Here is a 21,975-nt window from a genome sequence, read left to right as displayed (position 1 = left end):
GCTTGTTGTTCATCCAGTGGCTAATAACAGCGAAGAAAATGACAAAGATCGAAGTACAATAACTGGCACTGTAATCAGTATGGCCAATAATAAAGATAAATAATAAAAACAAAAACAAAGGATAAAAACTGTAAAACAAAAGGGACTCAATGAAAATTTCAAAATAAGGAGCCAATTACAACTGGAGAAGAGTTTACACATAAGTAAAGTAAAAAGTGCATGAAATGGCAGTGGAGTAAACAGTTAACAATTATCCGCAATGTAAACCAGTGCTCTAATGTCGGGTAATATATAGTCAACCGCAAGTTGGAATCCTTAGTTGAAACTCACAGAAAAGCAAGACTGGTCTCAAGCCAGACCTTTGTGGTCTATGTAAGTCTATGGGAAAACTGTAAATTGTTGCATATAACTCAAAAGCGGTATTATGAAAAAACATAAGAACCTCATATCTGGTTTTCTCGAAGAATCGAAGTGGGAAAGCAAAGTAGTAACCAGTATTTGACCCACTGGGATCAAAAGTTGGGACTCTGAGCTGGGTAAAAACATTTCAGGTTAACATTTGCTAACCTGTTTATTTCGGATGGTGTATGTATTTTCAAAAGAAGAATTCAAAAATAATCTTTATCTTTTCCATCGAATCTTACTTTAGGAGGCAAGAGAGATTTTTGAGAGAGGAAGTCTATTGCAAAACATATGCTGCAGGGAGTAGCTATGGTAAAATGAAAGCAATGAAAGGAGAACGTCAAACAGTAACATGCAACAAACACTAATTTAATCAATGTTTAAACACATACTTAAGCAGGAAAGGAAATGCCAGGTAAAAGAGAAAATCCTCAGAAACACTAACAGGTTAGTGACTACATGACGCTCACTGCCTGGGTGTGCGGACAGTATTTCTCTGAAAGAAGCCGTGGATGAATGTAGAGTTCATAAGGAGATTAGCATCATTAGATGGGTTAACTTCATGAGGGAAGAGGTCCCTCTCTAAAACACGTTCCGAGCATGGTTTACCATCCAGCTTTGGGAAGCAGCTGCAAATCACAACTCTGACGATGCTTCACGTGATACTGGCGATTCGATCAGTCAGATGTAACATGACTCGACTCCTCCCTCTCCATATCAAAGCAGATCAACGTCATCTCCTCCTCCTGCTACAAAACCCTGCGCATGCTTCTCAGGATCTACACATGGATCCTGACCGAAACCAGAAGAACGGTGATCAAAGCCCTCGCCAGCATCAGGCTGCACTACGGCAACGCACTCTACGAAGGAATCTCGGCCAAACACCTGCAACGACTACAACGCATCCAAAACGCCTACGCCTGACTGATCCTCAACGTCCCCCGCCGCAGCCACATCACCTCCCACCTTAGAGACCTACACTGGCTCCCCGTCAACAAGAGGATCACCTTCAAGCTCCTCACCCACGCACACAAAGCACTCCACAACACCGGACCAGCCTACCTGAACAACAGACTCAACTTCTATACCCACGCCCGCCAGCTTCGCCCGTGTAACTGTCCCGTGCATCCAACAAACAACCTCTGGCGGCAGATCCTTCTCCTTCCTCGCTGCCAAGACCTGGAACACCCTCCCCACCATCTACGGCAGACCCAAGACCTGCGCACCTTCAGAAAGCTCCTCAAGAGGCTCTTCGAGCAGTAGCAGCACTCCGAGACCCTCACAGGTAGTAGCGCACTTTACAAGTTCACTGATTGATTGATTGACAAAGTTTTAGATCTAGAAGCTTTGCCAGGGTGGAGAAGGAGAAAACAACACCTCCCTCAGGCCAATGAAGCCACCCTAGTTCCATCTTTCACAATTTAGAAGCCAGTTCGCAATAAGAAGTTGTTGTTTTTGTTGCCACCACTGGTGGTAGCTGAGGCCTGTCATTAGTGGTCAGTGTGTCACTGCGATACTTCTGAAGATGTAGAGAAAACAAATTACATCTGCTCTGAGTTGTTCAATGAAGGTTATATCCAAAATATTTTGGAAGAGCAGGAAAACATGAAAAAGGTGATATGGGTGCATTTTACGGTTACACAGGCATCCTCAATACTTACAATATATAAAAGCACACAAATTGCTAATTATTCCTATTACTAACTTTCGAAAGTACTATTCCTGGAGTCTATTCAAATGTGTGAAACTACAACAAAGCGGAGGTGCAGCAGCAGCGGTGTCCAAGGTGGAAGAGCACATTCATTACCTCGAATGCGACGAGAAGCTAGGCAGTCATCATTAGGTTGCCTTTGTTTGGGAAAAAATCGGAAAATGCCTTTTCTCACTCAACTTTAATACCTTCCATCTTGGCCAGACTTTGATATTTGCCCCTTGGCTGAGAAGCTGCATTCCCAGCTTCACACTTAACTGCATTGAAGTCGCCCTGCAGGCAGGCCTACTTCAACGAACCACTGGTGGTAGCATCATTAAAACCGCGCCGAAGGTCACCATGGCAACCGCCTACTGAGGTTTGACTGCCGCACTTGGCATCTCCTAATCAGCTACCATGTGAAATGCAAATTCAGACAGTCTGAAAATTAGTCAAGAAGAATAGGGGATGAGGATGCAGATATGTGAAATATTCATGCGCTTCATGGAAAAAAATAAGACAGCGTGAATGACACAACAAAGAACGGCCCCTGACACTCCCGCTATCATTTTGCATTATTGTTCACACTTAACTCTATTTTTCTAGCTTTACATTTTAGAAGCAGCTCACACAAAAATTGTGTATTTCTAGTGAAAAAAAGTACAAATAATAATTAAAATGAAAAATGAGCGTCGTGTTGCTTCCCTCAAATTGGGAAATAAAACACCTCAAAGTTAATAATTACATACAGTGAGCTCTTTACTACATCTGCTACAATGTACACTAAATGAATTAGACTAGAAGGTGGAAGCTGTGTGGGAAGGATTTATTCTGAATATTAATAAAATAAACAGAATCTCTTAAAAAGTACTTCATTTCAAATCCATCAATCAGCAACTTACATCACACACTATACATTCTGATGACGTTTCACATGTATTCAATGAGTATAGAACATTTAAGCATATTTCGAAACAGCACTTGAGTATTAATTTGCTAGCTAATAGGTGTTCTGAAAACTATTGTCACGTTGGCCTTTCAAAAACTTACGAGTGTTGGGACTCCTTTTCTGCTTCACATTCCCTAGTACGGAGAGAAAGAGCTGCTTCGATAGCATTTAAATTATATTTATTCATGAAAAAAATCTAAATATAGTGAAGGATAAACGACTTATGAAAAATAGTTCCTATTTTGCCCCATGCAAAAAAAACTCATCAGCCCAAATCCAGTCAGTCGCTCCATTTCTCTCTGGACATTAAACCCATCGCATTCAATAATTGCCATTTGACTTAATGCGGATGTGTGCAAACCATGCCATTACCACGGCATGCATTACACCCTCCACAGGTTTTTGCCGTCGATAAACATTCTAGAATGCCATATTAGGAATGTTTTACGAAAGTCTCTATAATGATCTAAATATGCTAGACTTTTTTAAAGATTATACTACTTTGTCCATGTTTCCAGTACTCTGTAATTTTTCAGAAGCTCCGCTTGCCTTTAAAATGAAAAAGACACAATTGATGGACGGAATGCAGAACAAATCAAAACATTCACCCCCCATCAAAAAATCTGGAATAAATCCATAATTCTTTTGCTCACCATGCCACCCAGTTTAGACCCAGCCATATGCAAAATCAGTCTTGACCCTGTGCTTCATGGGTACAGTCCAGCCCGAACTGCCAAGCCAGGTCCTCTCTGGACCGGAAACAATCATCCTAGGACCGGATTCGGGGTTTCACTCCTAATCAGCCAGGATAGCTTGAATCCAGTGGCAAAGTGAGCCCAGGACCCACGTCTGGGCATACCTGGCGCACTTGGGGCGCGAAAGCAAAAGACACACAATTGATGGACGGAATTCAGAACAAATGAAAACATTCACCCCCAGTCAGGGGATCTGGATTAAACCAATCATTCTTTTGCTCACCAGGCCACCCTAGTTTAGACCTGGCAATATGCAAATCAGTCTTGACCCGGTGCCTAATGGGAACAGTCCAGCCATAACTGACAAGCCAGGTCCTCCCTGGACCGGAAACAAGCATCCTAGGACCGGGTTCGAAGTTTCACCCCTCATCAGCCAGGATGCCTTAGCATCTCTTAAACTCCGGCTAGCAAAAGCAACCAATTCATTTAATTTCATTCTTTCTTTGTGTCAAAACTGCCTCCCATCGCGTGCAGGCCTGCATCAGTGACCACGAAACTCGGATCCTTGGTATCAAATGGTTTAAGCGAGATAGCTTTAGCCACCACTGTTTTGATGTCCTCAAAATCACAATTAAATGCCTCATTCCATACGTATTTCTCTGCCTTCTTGAGAAGAGAAAGCAGAACATGTGTTCTATCAGGACACTGGAATGAACTGTGCATAGAATTCAATCATACCCATGTAAGACAGCAACCGGTCCTTACCATCCAGAAGAGGAGCCTCAACTTTGACCTTCACCAAATTACCTTTGGGCTGTACTCCTTGCACGGATAATTTGTGTCCCAAATACTCTAAACTCTCCACGCCAAACTTGCATTTGTCTGCCTTTAGAGTGGCACCCTTCTCTTTCAAGATGTTTGAAACTTGACACAGTTTTTTATCATGCTCCTTTTCGTTCTCTGCATATACCAACAGATTGTTTTTGGAAGAAGAGAACTCCCCCCGCTTCTCTAAACAAGCTATCCATTCATCTCTGAAACACAGTAGAAACGTACGCCAACCCAAAAGGCATCCTCTTGAGTTGGAAAGCCCCTTCAGGCGTGATAAAGGAGGCTAAATGGCATGAATCTCGATCCAAAATGACCTGATGATCAAGAGAATCCATGTCTAAAGTTGAAAAAACCTTGGCTCCTTTTACCAGGGAAAGCATTTGTGTGATGTTGGGTAGAGGATGACGGTCAACCCAAATTGTGGAATTCAAATCCCTCAGGTCCACAAACACGTGTAAACTCCTGTTAGGTTTGCGAGGAAAAACAACAGGAGATAACCTCTCTGAACCTTTAATGGGTTCAAATATATCCTGAGCACACCATTTGTTTAACTCATCCTTTAATGCTGGTCTAACCACCATTGGGACTCCCCTGGCCTTGTGTAGGACAGGTTCAGCCTGTTCCTTGAGCTGTATTTTTATGTCTGAACCCCTTGAATTTCCCCCAATTGATCCGAGAAAACTTTACTTATTCTTGTTTCCCACTGATTTGCTCTTAAAGCCCACACAGCCATACACTCCTTCTACAGGACTACTTGTTTGGATCCAAAATTATTCCCAAATTGGGCTGCTCTAATCAAGCCAACAAGGATGAACCATACTTGCCAATGTATACAATGGTGCTAGACGTGTTCCCTTTGAAATAAACATGGGTGTCAAACTCTCCCATAAAGTCTATGTGTTTTCCACCATACGCCACTGGTTTGAAAGTGGAATTCTTAACCGCAATATTCTTGCTTTGGAAGTTTTCCCAGTCCTCTTCCCCAATAAGTGTAAAAGGTGACCCCTAGTGAGCCATCAGGTATGTGTGTACACACACACACACACAATGTCCTTTCTATTTACAAATGGCACACACCTAGCCAATTGCAGGACAAACACTCACATTTCAAAAATGATAGGCACTCCCACAGCTGTAACATCTCAAATTCTTAGATGAGACCTAGCTCTTCTTGGATACTTTAGTTCTCAACTCAGTCACCACCTCTTTAGGGGAAGATTAGGACAAAGATATTAGCGCCATGTAGGACGGCGTATTTTCAATTGCTTCTATCAATTTCACTTTAGATTTTTTTTTATAAGAAGAGCCTTTTGGGAGATGGTCTTGTGTCAGGAGATTTAGTTGAGGGGGAATGCTTCAGCATGCCCCTGTAGGCTTTGGCTAAAAATAGGTTGGTCTCTGCCTTTCCGATGGTCTTTGAGTGAATCATTGCATAGAAGACGTAGACTGCTGAGTTGTAGTCACTGTTAAAAAGCAGAGGGATTTCACTGGTAAAGCACCCAAACCAACAACATGGTGAGGAATAATAGGAACTGATGGCAGCACGCCACATGTTGCCTTTTATTTCCTAAGGACATCACATCCTGGGTGGGCAAAGTCGTGGACAAGATTGCATCGCATCAGCTTGTGTAGCTGTGGAGCTATTACTGTGGAAAATGGTTCCAAGGGTGATGCCTTCATTCATGAGGTGATTAATCATAAGCCAAGGACTTTGCAGGAAAATGTATAATTATAAACCGGTTTCAGACATTGATAGTGGGGGAAAGGCAGCCTCAAGCATAGCAGCCAATTTAGCAGTCCTTTTGAAGATCTAGTGTCTGTTCTCTCTACACAGACAGTGCTCAACTCTTAGTTTCAAGGAGAAAACAAAAAATTAGAATTGCACAGATTTAAAAAAACAGAAGATAATACAAGACATAGCAACTGATTAAAAGGGACATTCTGAACAGGACAAAATGGTGAGTAAACATTTTATCTACAGGGCCGCTCAACAGAAACAGATGGAACATCAAAAAAGTTACAACTGAGAGGATAATAGAAAAGACAGTACCTAGTTGTAAATTGTAATATAGCAACCCAGTGCTGCATTCCAAAAGAGAGGGTTATTAAATCATTTTTCAATTGACATTTTTAATGGGGAGTCCCAATGTACAAGGTAGGAAGATTGAAAGGGGGATCCACTGTCCACACAAAACCAGCGACAAAGCTCTCTTTTCTCAACTTGCATCCTGAAGTGTGGAAAATGGTCTCTTGGGAAGTACCACTGTGGTAGCCTCTATACAGCAAACTAAGACGGCTACTGATATTATTAGTTTGGTCTCTTTTTCAGGACTGATAGTTAACTGAAGAAACAGGATGGGATACACGCAAGACAGAAAAACCTAGAAAAATAGCCATAAAACAAACACTTACCTCCTCTGAATAATGATCAGAGGGTAAAGGAGGATAATCACACTGTTCTATCTTCTTACACAGAGAGTACAGGTTCATTTTGTCGCCATAGAAAGGGCTTTGTAGTGCAGCCATCTACAGAAAAAAATGAAGAAATTAGGTTACAACTAAGCTCTCTCTTACAGCCAATATGCCAGCCTCAAGCAGTATGGATGGGGCCTCAAACAGCTTCTGAAGGCTATGTTCCCCACTTACTTACCACACAAATGCATGAAGCCTAAATCCACAACCCCTCCCAATACAAGCAGTGCTCCCTGCTAAGTCGCCTTATTAAATATTCATCTGGCTGGACAGATCTGGCACTGTGAGGTGTAATATGAGGAAAACTGCAAATAAGGGGATGCAAGAAAGAGTTACCATAGGTCTGTATGAGTACTTGTTATTAAAATATCTACTGCTTTAATCTCTTTAATTTGTGCATGATCACTTCCAACAATCTTATCTGAGCTCCTTTTGCTTGTGTTCTATATCTCCACTATATCAAAGTAATCATTTATACCTAGGCTTTCCTGTTTTCAGTTTCTTTTTTTGGTAAATTCTGGTGTTTTTTCCAGTGATTTCAATACCTTTAAAAAAAACTGTGGTAGTCAGTGGTTACACATTTTTGCGCCATTAAAAACAACAGAAACAGTCTTTCGGTGTTTATGTATGTTTTTCTTTTATCATTGCTTGCTTTCTGCATTGATAGTGTGTGGTATATATAGTGTACATCCAGTGTACATGAGATCCAAATAAATATTTACAAATCAAACTTATTGTAGTACACCATAAAATACTTTTTCATTGAGTCCTTGGTCATGCGGCTCTCTTTCCTTCCCTTGCAAACTTTTATCAGTGAAAAGGCCCTTTCAACATTGGCATGTGAGACGGGCAACGCCAATACACAATTTTCTAACTCTGGCCACTGACATTTTGCTTACCAAGTGGCAAGCATTCTACCATGGAACATTTTGAAGTGCCAAAGTCACTAAAAGTGTTGCCCAGCCTACTCTCAAGGAGTTGTTTCACATCTACACCAATTACGCTGAACACCTGGAGACAAGGGTGTTTTCAGACTTTAGTTTTTTGATTATGTCCACTACAGCAGTCATGTTGTCCTCTAAAAATCGAAGAATGCAGTAGTGTACTTTTTCACATTACTATCAATTTACGACCAAAGATCCTCACATTTCTTCGCTCTGGCCTCATCACTAAGCGAAGATTCTGTAAACGGTCATCACACAAATAATATAGCATTCACGGCCTCAAGGACTGAGAACCATTGGCTTAATGACACAGTTGGGGATGACCAGAATGGACAACAAAGTCAATAGCATTCTTCATTAACTCTAACGATTATAAAGATGCCTTCAACATACCATCTAGCAGGTGGCAAGGATCTCTTACAGGGAAGCACTTCAGCTTGGGTATCGATTTTAACATGTCAACACACTTATTCATATATGTAGCTGAATCAATACACATACACACTCCAAACTTTGTTGAACTTGGTATGAACTTTTTCCAGCAGCATTCCATGTTTTCCATTAGTCTAGTGTCATGTTTTCACCACTAGGATGACAGCACTGATTTCATATATACCTGTTACTACACCTTGCATTGAATTTTTAAAGCCTGAGATGTTTGGCAATTCATCTTCTATCAATACAGACTCGCTGGAAAAGAAGGCTGGGTATCAAAAGGTTTCACCCATTCTCTCTCTGCGGGTAAATGTGATGGTACATATTGGGAAAGATTATTATGAAACCAGCCATTTTACCCATCAGTGAAAGGATCAAACATAGCCAAAATAGCAAATATGATTTTGATATTTCCTCATTCTCCACAGTTTATAAATAATTAAATAAGACCTAAAACATGCTTCTAAACCCTGCATCTTTAAACCAAAGACCACAAAACTGAAAAAAGCTGAAGAAAAAAATATTTTTTCTGGACATCCCTAAAAAACAAAACTCATGTTTTGTGCCTTGCTTGTTGGCCCAGTCTTTCTTGCAATTGTAAAAATAGATGAGAGAGACCCCTTTGACCAAACTAGGGGATTAGAGTACTTTTAACCAGTAGAAAGAAGGAATCCCTTCTTTCTTGCTGCAACTTGTATAACAAAGTTACATTGTATTGGCCCTTTCAGGAAGAAATAAAAATGACTCTTTCACTCTCCTTTTCCTTTCTTTGATTGGCATTTAGTTTGTGGTAGTGCAGGTGTTTTTTCAGTGTTTATATGTTTACACTGGTTAGGGCTATTTCCCTTTCGGTGGGGTTTTATCAGTTATTATAGGTTTAAACCTCGAACAGCATAGCCTATTTATACCCTGGGCTGAAGATTCACCAAAAAAAACCATATTGGAAAGATTTGGGAAGAGGAACATGTGTCAGACTGGACGGAGGGGTATCTGATAAAGATCCCCAAGAAAGGTGACCTGAGTAACCGTGGAAACGACAGAGGGATAATTGTTTATCAGTCTCAGGTAAAGTGCTCACAGAGTCATCCTGAACAGAATGAAGGTGCAAGTTGACGCTCAGTTGCAAGACCAGCAAACTGTTTTCTGCAAATATAGATCCTGCACAGACTAGATTGCAACACTGTGCATCATCATTGAGCAGTCAATGGAATGGAACTCCCCTCTCTATGTCAACTTCATTCAATATGAGAAGGCATTCAACAGTGTGGACAGAGTGACCTTTTGGAAACTCCTTCACAACTACAGTGTGCCAGATAAACTCGTAAGAATTATCAGGAACTCTTATGAGGGAATGACGTGCAAGATAGTCGACAGAGAACAATTCACAGAAGCCTCAGAAGTGAGGACTGGAATGGTTGCTCTTGCGTTTTCTCCTCCTGCTGGCCATAGACTGAATCATAAAAACATCCACAGCAAGAAGAAATGGGATCAGTTGACACCTTCGAGGCGGGCCACGTGAGTTGTCCCACAGTGGGGGAGGGGAAGGTGAGTTTGGGTGTTTCTTCCGAAAGGAGACGTGTTGGTCATGGCGTTCTGGAAGATCCCTTCGGTGGTGTCTGTGTCTTTGAAGAAGGAGAGCATGAGCTGTGTGTCATCTGCATATGAGATGATGTTGAGATCGTGGCTGCAAACAATGGGCGCTAGTGAGGTCATGTAAATGTTGAACAGTGTGGGGTTCATTGAGGAGCTAAGGGGTATGCTAATTATGATGCTCCTGGGGAAAGAGGGATAGTAGTTTGAGTGCATTGCCGCAGATGCTGATGGGGTGAAGTCTTTGGATGAGGAGATGGTGGAAGACGGTGTCGAGGGCTGTTGATAAGTCAAGGAGGATCAGGGCTGCCGATTCGCACGCAGTCCATGATGGCTCTTATGTCGTCTGTGATGGTTATGAGGGTGGTTTCTGTGTTGTGGTTTAAGCAGAACTCGGATTGGGAGAGATGGAGCAGGTGATTGGATTCCAGGCAGTCTGTGAGTTGGCAGTTGAGGGCTTTCTTCAGCACCTTGGTCGGGAAGGGGAGGAGCGAGACGTGCCAGTAGTTCTTGAGGCTGGATGGGTCCGCTGTGTTGTTTTTTTTTTTTAGAAGTGGTATAACTTTGGATTGTTTCCATGATTCTGAGAAGGTGGTGGATCTGAGCGCTGAGTTGATGATGCTGGTGAGCGGGGGTCTAATTTCTTTGTGTCGAAGGTTGAAGGCATGGTGAGGGCAGATGTTTGTCAGGCTCCGGAATGGATGGAGGACATGATGGACGCTGTGGTTTCAGTGTTGAGGGGGGACCATTTGGTCAGGCCGTGGGGTGGGAGGAGCTGGAACACCGGTTGCAGTGGTTGGGGCTTGAAGTTTTTGTACTACTCTCCCATACCCATTTGCAGACGCAAGAGAAGGCTGACAAAGTGGCAGCCGCATCAGCACAACTTAGCCTCAACAACCACAGGGGGAAAACCCAAGATCCTGAAGACTAACACTGCCAGCATAACTGCAGTCACTGTTGCACGCAATGCACTAGAAGAGGTTTAGGCCATCACCTACCTGGGCAGAGTCACAGAAAAGCACAACGGCACAGACGCCAAGGCAAGAATCGACAAAGCAAGGGCTGCCTCCATTCAGCTAAAGAAGTCTGGAGCTCCAAGGACCCAACGCTGCAAACCAAGATCATGCTTTTTAACACCAACGTAAAATCGGTCCTTCTGTATGGCGCAGAAACTTTGAGGACAACAGTGACCACCACCAACAAAGTCCAGATCTTTATCAACACCTCCAAATCCATTGGCCAAAGACCATAAGCAACAACGACCTATGGCAGCAGACTTTCCAACTCCCTGCTCATAAAACAAATTATAAAAAGAAGCTAGAGTTGGATAGGTCACACCCTCCGCAAGCTAGCATCAAACACAATCCAGGCAAGCTCTCACCTGGAACCCTCAAGGGAAAAGGAAAAGAGGAAGGCCAAGAAACACCGGGCCTGACTGCAAGGAGATGAGTTACACCTGGAGTCAGATTGAAAGAAAAGCCCAATTCAGAGATGGCTGGATAATCCTGGTTGATGGCCTATACCCCACAAGGGTTAGTAGGCATAAGTAAGTAATGTCCATCTCTGACATCGCTGCGCTGTCCTTCCAGGATAAAGGATCGCCCGTCAGGACAGTCTACACAAGCTCAGAGGAGGCATCACAATACTCCACAAGGAGACCATCACCTGCCCCAACCACCTCCACATACGCAGACACCACCTTCATGGAACACTTCCACTTCTGCCTACAAGGCAGTCACACGGAAATCATCACAAATACCCTCGCCTACTGACCACCTGGACTGCGCACCACCTTAGGCAACCTCATCACTGGCGTTACAGCCCATATTGCGGTCAATTTCTTCTAATCAGTGACGACATATTTCATCTTGACGACTCAACTGACCCAAACTCCAGCATCCTCAAGAGCCTTGCCAACATCAGACTCAGCCAAATCGTCAAGGGCCCTACACACAATGAACATACCCTCGACCCCATATTCCCTGCCAGCGACAAGGTCACTTTCAGCCACTTCACCCGCTTACCAGGACTGACCACTCAATCGTACACTTCCACATCAACGCATGCCACTCTAGAACACCCAAATACACCAACAATCTCAGACGCAGGTGGAGCAAGATAGCAGAAGACTGGACCCTCAGCCTCAGATCCAATGAGCCAGAATTCACCGGCAACCTACAGACCGACGTAAGAGCCTTTAACAACTGGATCTCCGAATGGGCTGACACACTCGCAGCCCCCCAGGGTAGTCAGATAAGCAAGAACATACGCTAAAGTTTGCTCGTACCTGGAGAACCTGACAAACTTCAAACGTCACTGCAAACAACTGGAGAGAAGATGGAGAACCAGCCATGACCGCAGCACCTGGGACACCTACATAGCAGCTCTTAGGAAATACCTTGCCCAGATCAAAGAAGCCAAGAAAGCTGGATCATACACAGCCAGAAAACTCTTCAGCATCATCAGAGAATTTTCTAACCCTGCCACTGCCACCAACACAATTACAGAACCTCTGCAACAACCTCTGTGATTTCTTCACACAAAAACTTAAAGATCTACAGCAACTTCAAACCTCACACCTCCACAGAAGACCACATTAAACAGCTATCACCCATCACCACCACCACACACCAACTCAGGGAATGGAACCCCCTCAAGAAAGAAGACAGACAAAATCATGAAAATCATCTACTCTGGAGCATCCAGCAACCCTTGCCCACACCACATCCAAAACCAAAACTTGGGAAGAACCACATCAGCAACTTCCTCACCTCCATCATAAACAGTTCTATCCACAGTGGCACCTTTCACGACAACTGTAAACACGCAGCGGTCAAAGCCCTCCTAAAGAAGCCATCAGCTAACCCAGAAGTGGTCAGCAACTACAGACCCATCTCTCTTCTGCCTTTCCCGCCCAAGGTCATGGAGAAAGCAATCAACATGCAACTCTGCAGTCATCTTCACCAGAACCACCTCCTAGACATCATTCAATTGGAATTCCGCAGCAACCACAGCAAGGAAACTGCCCTCATAGTAGTTACTGGCAACATCGGGACCATCACGGATACAGGGGAAACTGCAGACCTAATCCTCCTTCACCTCTCAGCAGCATTGAACCCCATAGCTCACGCCACCCTCATCTCAAGGCTCCGGGATGTTAGATTCCAATGCCCTGCCCTCAGACTGATCGTCTCTTCTCTTTCCAACAGAACCTAATGGGTCAGACTCCTCCAATACAGATCAGTACCCATGCAGCTTATCTTCGCAGTCATCCAATGATCTTCCCTCAGCCGACCATCTTCAACGTCTAAATGATGCCTCTCCCATGCATCATCAGAGTCCACAAGATCAACATGGTCTCCTACGCTACTGACACCCAGCTTATCCTCCATGCCCCTTTCTTTGAGTCCATTTCCCACTGGTCCAGATACATTGATGACATCTTCTTTATCTGGACCAGTGGGAAAGATGCCCTTGAAGAATTCTTAAAATGGATAACCTTGACAGACACTAACCTAAAGTTCACAGCACAACTTGATGAAAACAGTGTTGAGTTTCTTGATTTATTAATCAAACATCAGAATAATAAATTAATAGTTGACCTTTTTGTGAAACCCTCTGCGCGTAACACACTATTCCACTTTAACAGCTTTCATCCCTGGAGCCAGCGTCAGAGTATCCCATTTCCCCAATTCTTAAGAGTAAGAAGGAATTGTTCCAACTTGGCAGATTTTGACCGACAAGCTATGATAATGAGACAGAAATTCCTAAACCGTGGCTACCCACATAGGTTAGTAAGAAACTCTTTTAAAAGAGCCAGATTTTATGACCGCGACCATCTCTTGAGAGCCAAAATACCTAAAGAGAATAATCAATTGGTCTGTATCACCAAACATTCAACCCTTGACAATACTGTTAAACAAATTATCAATGCCAACTGGCATATCCTGAATTCCAACCCCACGTCAAATGAAAAGTTAGCCAAGCCCTTATTTGCCCATAAAAGAAATAAAAACGTAAAAGATTTGATAGTACATTCCCGCTTTACTAACAAGAATGTTCAGTCCGAATTTTTCCAAAGATCATTGGTTGGCAACTTCCCGGTAAAAGGTATTGTGAAATGTTCATCCTGTAAGTCCTGTAGTGCAATTCTGGGAGGTGAATCATTTGAGCATAATGGGCATCGCATGGATGCATATGACATGTGGAACTGTAAAACCTCCAACTGTATCTACTTTATTTTATGCCCGTGTAACCTGGGCTATGTTGGTGAAACATCCAGGCCAATCCAAACCAGACTAACTGAACATCGCTCAGCGATACGTACTAAAAAGATTATAGCCCCACTAGTCAAACATTTTCTGGAAAAACAACATGAATTTATTATTTATTTGCCGGCCTTTTTTGCAGTTATTACTTATTTGCTGTTTTTTATCAATCGTCATAGCAATTTTATCGATTTATCCTGTCCTAGCTTTCTTTAACCTCCCCCCCCCCAGCCTGCCCCTAATTCTGGGTGGTCAGATTCGTCTCCCGTCATCCATAATTATTGACTATTTTGCCCCTTTTTTTATATGTATTTTTGTTTTGCATGAGTTTCTTTATTAGTTTATCATTTTCATTTATATTGTCAAACATTGGGATACTTTTTAACATCAGTCCTATCTTTAACTTTTGATTATTCTTTTTTCTTTTCTTCATCCGCCTCTACAGAGCTCCATCTTTGTAGTTTTATCCCGTTATTTTGGAATCTGTGACTAGTTGGTCCTTTCTTTATGTTAGTTATCGGTAACCCGTGCAGTCCGTCTTTCAATACACTAGGATCCCAGGGCTGCTGCAACTTACAGTCCTCTCTCTAGCTTATTTAGGGCATCAGGTGTATTCACTACACCACCCTTTGATGCAGTATTTATATCGCCAGTGTTTTCAGGACTCCGATTATCTTTTTGCTGCTTCGACTGTGCGGCGGACTTGCACGCTGCAGCGTCGGACGCCTGAGGGCATTATCCTGCTCCCACTCGGTTTTTAAAGGTAAGCGTGGATCAAGTAACTTTCCCGATTCTAAGGCCCTTAGACTACGACCATCTTTTGCCGTTATTTATCTTGTGAACGAACTTTCACATTTTACATTGCCAATTTTGTTTTGACCCTCCAGTTTCCTATTACAAGGAGGCTCCGACAATGAGGTATCATTAAGCAACAACGGAGCACACCACATATTATCAGCATCGAGTCGGACTGAATAAACGGCTCTACGATTTAAGGTAGATATCGTATATATTAGGATTCCCATTTTCTGGCTGTATACTTCCTGTTGATCCTTACATGAATTATTTTTTAAAATAGTCGTTTTTTTCTCATATTTGTTTGCAGAACCTAATACCTAAAATACTTCTATACCTGTGGATATTTTCTAACATATGACCTCTCTGTAACCCTTTGGGGACAGATATAACAGGTTCGTGCATTTTGAATTTTGTAACACGATATTATTTTATTTTTAGTCGTTTCCTAATATTCTTCTTCCGTGGTAATCGGCCTTAATGATAATATAGGTACAGGCTATATTCGCTACCACAATAAAACGCCAGTAGTAGGGGCTGATACGCAATTGTTTAACAGCTTCTCTATGTCTGTATATTACAGATCCTCAAATAGGGAATGATTGCCTAGAAGCCTCAAAGCCTCTTTGCTAAAGACATAATACATTTTTCCTTTTACTTTGTACTGTGATATCGCTTGAATATCAGTCGCCTTTTAACTGATTCAGTCCTTTTGTTTATCAGTTTTTGTGATGATTTTATATGGATGCTGTCTATATTTATTCAGCGCCATAGATGACCTAACTAGTGGCCGATGTAAAAATGTTTACATCCTTCCTCACACCTAAATAACATAGAATAAGAAATAGGTCATGACCTTCGATCAATAAAGAGGTACCACCTTGTTCTCTTTACTCACGCTTAACATATTAATAGTAATCCATGATTACTTATTACATGGTTATATGCTTAACACCCGATTATCATTGTATTAGATCTAAGGAGCTTTATTCCCATGCCTTCCTGTTTTACGCTCCAGATGTCTATGTCAACCAATGTATTGTCTACCCTTTTTTAATAATACTTCTCTGCTCGTATAGCCCAGAGTTTGTACATCATAGGATGTGAGTATTGATTTTTGATATTTTGTATACTTTAGGAAAACAACTGTTGTGGCCATTTATGTATTTTCAAATGCCCAAGAACTGATCGTTTGCATCCTGTATACAGTTTTGGTCAAATCTTCTGATAATAGTGAGTAATTTGAACGATAATATATATGTATGTATTGAATAAGCATCTATGTAAAAAAGGAAACATTTCCTATATCTATCATGACCATTAACTTACTAAAGCTATCAGTACTACAGTTGTGAATATCAAACCTGAATATTTTGATGCCGCAGTTAACAATCCATACTGTGTTTTTCTTCACCCTAAGTTTAATCTATGAATCTGTGTTGAAATGTGATTATCAATTTTTGCAACCATGAATTCATCTCTTCTTTCCTTAGTTTTTGAGTACGGCACAATCTTCACTTTTATGATTTTATCAATTTTGTTGTGGCAACAAGATATTAGACTTAACAATTTGACAGTGAATACTCAGGTTTTCGTTTTATTTTTGTTTAGAAATAGACGTTGTAGTGTCTTTTTTATGAATTGTATAAATAATGTAAAATGAAGCATAACAGAGTGTCCTCCTCTTTTTATATGTGTGTTTCAGATATCACTTTCACTTTGTGGCTCCTGAAGAAGGCGTCTTTACGCCGAAACGCGCGTCGAGTTTCACTCGCCACAGTGTGATTCTTTATAAAAACTAGTGATATTAATTTGTATAGGTGTACTTTGTATAACAATGTATGAAATGTATGTTTTTTAATTTCTATGTTTACATCGTACGGTGATGGTTATGCCATTTACATGTATGATTTTTATCTGTTTCTATTAAAGTCATGATCAATTTTAATTTATCTCTCTATGTATGAAGTTTTTGCTGTCATTTTATATTACTTGTTTGCCAATTTGTTGACTGCCTAGGGTTTTTGTTCACACATTATTGTCCCTGCCCTAGGAGTTCACTGACATCAGTGTCCAGGGGGTCCTTGTTTTTCTCAACCCAGCTTATCCTCTCCATCACTGACAATAATACCACCACCAGGACGAATTCCACAATCTGTATGATCGAAGTGTCCAACTGGATGAAACTCAACACAGACAAAACCGAAATCCTGATATTCCGAAACCAGATCTCCTCATGGGACTCCTCCTGTTGGCCAGCAGAACTAGGTCCCAAACTTACAGACTATGAAAGAAACCTCAGAATCCTCCTAGATAACAAAGGTGAAATGACTAAGGAGGTGAACACTTACTCCTCATCCTGTTTCCTCATACTAAGAATGCTCTGCAAGATCTTCACGTGGCTTCTCATGCATACAAGACGAACAGCCACCCAAGCCCTCATAAACAGCAGACTAGAGTACGGCAATGCGCTCTAAGCCGGCATCTCCAACCAGCTCATCCAAAGGCTATAAATGACCCAGGATGTCACCACCAGGCTCATGCTCGACATCTACCACAGAGCTCACATCACCCCATCTCTCAGAGAGCTGCGTTGGCTACCCATACAAAAACTATGCCATTTAAAGCTACTCACCAACAAAGCCCTAAACAATGCCGGATCTGCATACCTCAACAACCGTCTTAATTTCTACCAGCCTACCAGACCACTACGCTCAGCATCTCTCTCCCTCGCAAGAGTTCCCCGCATCCACAAAATTTGTTTCGGTGAATAGCCTTTCTCCTACACCACCACTAAGTCCTGGAACGACCTCCCACAACACATAAGAAAGTCACCATCCCTTCTCGATTTCTGGAGAAAGCTAAAGACCTGGCTCTTTGACTAGGAGTTCCATAAGGCCTACGCTCCTGTTTAGCACTTGCATACCATTACGGGTGATTTACAGCGCTCTACAAATCGAAATAACATAACATAACAATAACAAGGGTGAGGCGGAGCAAAAAAGGTAGGCAAGGTGTATCACCTACATGAAAAGGTGTCACAACCTATGGGAGGAAGGAGGCACAGGTCCTTAGAACCAGCATAAAAGGTGGTTCCCAGAGAGTGCCTGCAGTGCCCCGACACTCCTGGCCGATGTTATAGTCACTGGAAAAGCAGTCTTGATGATAAGATAGAGTGGCCAGTTGTGCAGTGGCTCGAAAGGCAAGTACATACGAAAGATCACAACCAGATTGAGATTCCATTGGGGAATGATGAATGTTCTGTGTGGAAACATGTGTCGGTAACCTTTAAGGAATCTTGTCACAACAGGTGACTTATATAAAGAAGGGTGGTCCAGCAACTGCAAGATCGCCGAAATGGCGGACCAGTAACCTTTAAAAGTGCCCAGAGCAGAGCCCTGACGGGCCAGTAAACTAACAAACAGAACCTGGGATACAGGTGCAGAAAGAGGATAAATGTCTTTAGATGCACACTCTGCCACAAACTCCACTGACTTCGGAAGGAAGGTTGAAAACTGTCAACTGTTACCGCTCAATCTCCAGGCATGAAGGCAGAGTGTGTACAGATTTGGGTGCAGAACCCTTCCCTGCTGCTGTGACAGAAGATATTCCTGAAGAGGCAGCTTGAACAGCGGACCGATGGTCATATTCAGGAGCTTGGAATACAAGACTCTCCTTGCCCAATCTGGAGAAACAAGAAAAACTTGTTGCCGGTTGTCCTGGTCTCCTTGAGCATTCTGGGCAGGAGTTGTATTGGCGGAAAGGCGTACAGAAGTCCGCAATCCACTTGAGATGAAAAGTTTCTCTGTGTGATACAGAGCCGTCTTGGAAACTCCAATGCTCAAAACAGCTGACATTGTATGTTCTAGGTGGTGGTGAACAGATCTAAAAGGACTTTGAAGAAACACTAACGGAAGGCTGTCTGGTGGCAAACCAAACGATAAGCACCGCGGCGGACGGTGCAGTGTTGGCGGCGCACTCTTATTCTCATGGAGTATGCGCCAGAAGGTCTTCTTGGTTACGCTTAACAGGCCTTAAACCTGATGCTCAACAACGCATCTTGAATCTTCCTTTCTCTGGGTCCTCTCTCTTCGGGGAACACGCAGATGAGGAGATGACCCAGATGAAGACAGAACTGGACACGGTAAAAGCGGTCGGTTTGGACAAGAAGAAGGAGTTCAAACAACGCTTCAAATCCAACAAGGGCAAAGGGGCTCAACAGAGGGTTCAAACCCCTCAGTGGCCCCAGAACAAAAATCAGGGAAAAACCCAATTTCGAGGAGGCAAATCCAACAGGGGTAGAGGAGGTCATCAGCAGTCCTCTTCCACGACGAGAGGAGGGAAAGCTTGAGCAGTGGCTTCCTCTGGCGCCGTTACCCACTCCAGTGGGAGGAAGTGCTTCGCAACATCTGGCAGAGTGGGTCAGCATCACAAAAGATTGTTGGGTGCTGAATACACTGTGCAATGGATATGCACTACGTTTCCGTGCGATCCCAAAAGTCCATACCTCCAAAGAAGTCTCGCCCTTACCAACTAAACCTTCTCCGGAGAGAGGTCAAGATGCTTCTTCAAAAAAGAGCCATCGAGGAGGTGCCTCCCTCTCAAAGGGGAAAAGGAGTCTACTTCAGATACTTTCTTGTCCCCAAAAAAGACCAGGAGGACAAGTTCAGACCCATCTTGGACCTTCGCCTTCTAAACAAGGTGGTGGTCAAAGAAAAGTTACGCATGTTGGCTCTTCACCAAATATGCCCACATCTCCAATTCGGGGATTGGATGTGTTTGGTGGATTTGCAAGATGCGTACTTTCATATTCCAATCGCCCTTCGCCATCGGAAGTACTTGAGATTTGTGGTAGGAAGCAAGCACTACCAGTACAAAGTGCTGCCCTTCGGCTCAAGTCAGCACCACGAGTCTACACCAAATGCATGGCAGTGGTTGCGGCTTATCTACATAAGAAGGGGCTCTTCGTCTATCCATACCTGGACTACTGGCTCCTAAAAGGCCCATCTCCCCGACAGGTACTCAGCGACTTTCAACTGTGCCTACAGCAGTTACACAAGCTAGGCCTCCATGTGAACATGGAGAAGTCTGTCCAACAACCAACCCAGAACATCCACTACCTGGGCGCAGTTCTGACACAAGTTTGGGAAAAGCGTTTCCTTCGGAGGAGAGACTATCATCTATGAAACAGAAGTGCAGGACTCTCCTCCAGTCTCGAAATCCAACAGTCAGACAGGTAGCTTCCCTGCTGGGCTCCATGGCATCCTGCATTTTTCTGATACCAAACGCCAGACTGAGAATGAGATCTCTGCAGCAGGCTCTAGAGGATCAATGGGACCAAGCGACAGGGAATTGGGAGGATCGAATCAGTCTGTCCCAGGCAGCGAGGACTTCCATCCTGTGGTGGATTCGCCCGCAGAATGTGTTGCTGGGAGTGCCGTTTCACCAACCACTTCCAACACTGTCCGTGTTCACAGACGCTTCTCTAGTGGGCTGGGGGGCACACATGGGGTGCCTTCAAATTCAAGGTCGGTGGTTAACTCAGCACCAAACCTACCACATCAACATGCTGGAGCTTCGGGAAGTTCATCTGGCTCTCAAGGCTTTTCTTCCAGCTATAAACACCGACTCAGTCCTAGTTCAGACAGACAATACCAATGCCTCTGCTCTGAGGAGGATGTCTTCCCCTCAGAGAAGAGAGCATAACGCTAGGATGAGAAAAGCCAAGCTTAAGATCAAGAGGCAAGAAGTTGCCCTTGTAAAGGAGACCCTAGCTCTTGAGAGAGAGAAGAAATTGAGTGGGCTAGAGCCCACTGGTGGCCACAATATTCCTAGAAATAGGGAGAGGTGTCATGACCATAGAAACCTGAACAAGATTGTCCCTCCCTATCAGGTTGGGGATGACATCCACAAATGGATAACTGCTTTGTAGAGGGCTTGCAAAGTACAGCAGGTACCCCAAAGTCAGTGGGCAGCAATCTTGTGGCTCTCCTTTTCAGATAAAGGCAGAGATAAGCTCCTGACAGTTAATGAACAGGATGCTGACAACTATTATGTCCTGAAAAGTGCTTTAATAGATGTGTTTGGCCTAAGCACTGAGCAGTACAGGTTGCTGTTCAGGGATACCCAAAAGGCACAGACTCAGGACTGGACTGATTTTGTAGATTGTGCAACTAAGGCTCTGGAGGGCTGGTTACTGGGCAGTAAGGTCAATGACTATACATGATTGTATAATTTGATTATGAGAGAACACATTCTTAACTGTCAGAACCAGTTATTGCATCAGCACCTGGTTGACTCTGATCTGACCTCTCCCAAGAATGGGGAAAGAAGGCAGACAAATGGGTCAGAACCAGGGTGAAGCAGAAGGTACAGAACCAAGGTGGTGATCATGACCAAAAGGGTGGGGAGAAAGCAAAAGACCAGAAGTCTTCTCAAGGTCCCCATGAAGCTTTTAATGGTGGGGGTTCCCAGCAATCTAAGAAGAAAGAAGGCCCAAAGAAACCATGGTGCATGTTTTGTAAAATTAATACTCACTGGACCAGTGATTGCACCAAGAAGAAGGCAGCTCCAGCCACCATTGCCCCTAAGGCAACTGTTCCCCCTAGTCCAGCTCCAAGTGGTGGTTCTCAATAGAAGGGTGTAGTAGGGTTAACCCTGGGAACTGAGATGGATTCTGGCCTAGTCAGAATACCAACTCTTTTTTTATGATAAAACAATGTTTATTTAGACCGTTAGTATATAATACATAAAACGTAGATCCAAATAGTGATAACATATTAAACCACATTTCATTTTTACACAATTTACAAAGGTATAAAACCCTAAAATCACAATATTAGATAGCTCCTTCTATAATCTACCACCCTCCTTTGTTGCCACCATTACAAATTCTCTTGTTGCT

General features: G+C 43.1%; 1 protein-coding gene across 5 annotated transcripts in view; it reads right to left on the bottom strand.

Moving 5' to 3' along the window:
* NEK7 (NIMA related kinase 7) overlaps positions 1–21,975 on the bottom strand; it is a 313,090-nt gene that overhangs the window by 37,699 nt on the left and 253,416 nt on the right. For all 5 annotated transcript variants that reach the window (XM_086954906.1, XM_086954898.1, XM_086954922.1 and 2 more), the window contains one exon: positions 6,980–7,093. In XM_086954906.1, the coding sequence (XP_086811032.1) occupies positions 6,980–7,093 (114 nt within the window). The remainder of the gene's footprint in view (positions 1–6,979; positions 7,094–21,975) is intronic.

This window comes from Lissotriton vulgaris, chromosome 1_1 (genome assembly GCF_964263255.1).
Source record: "Lissotriton vulgaris chromosome 1_1, aLisVul1.2, whole genome shotgun sequence".
Classification (NCBI taxonomy): Eukaryota; Metazoa; Chordata; class Amphibia; order Caudata; family Salamandridae; genus Lissotriton; species Lissotriton vulgaris.
This window is presented reverse-complemented; position numbering and strand designations above follow the sequence as displayed.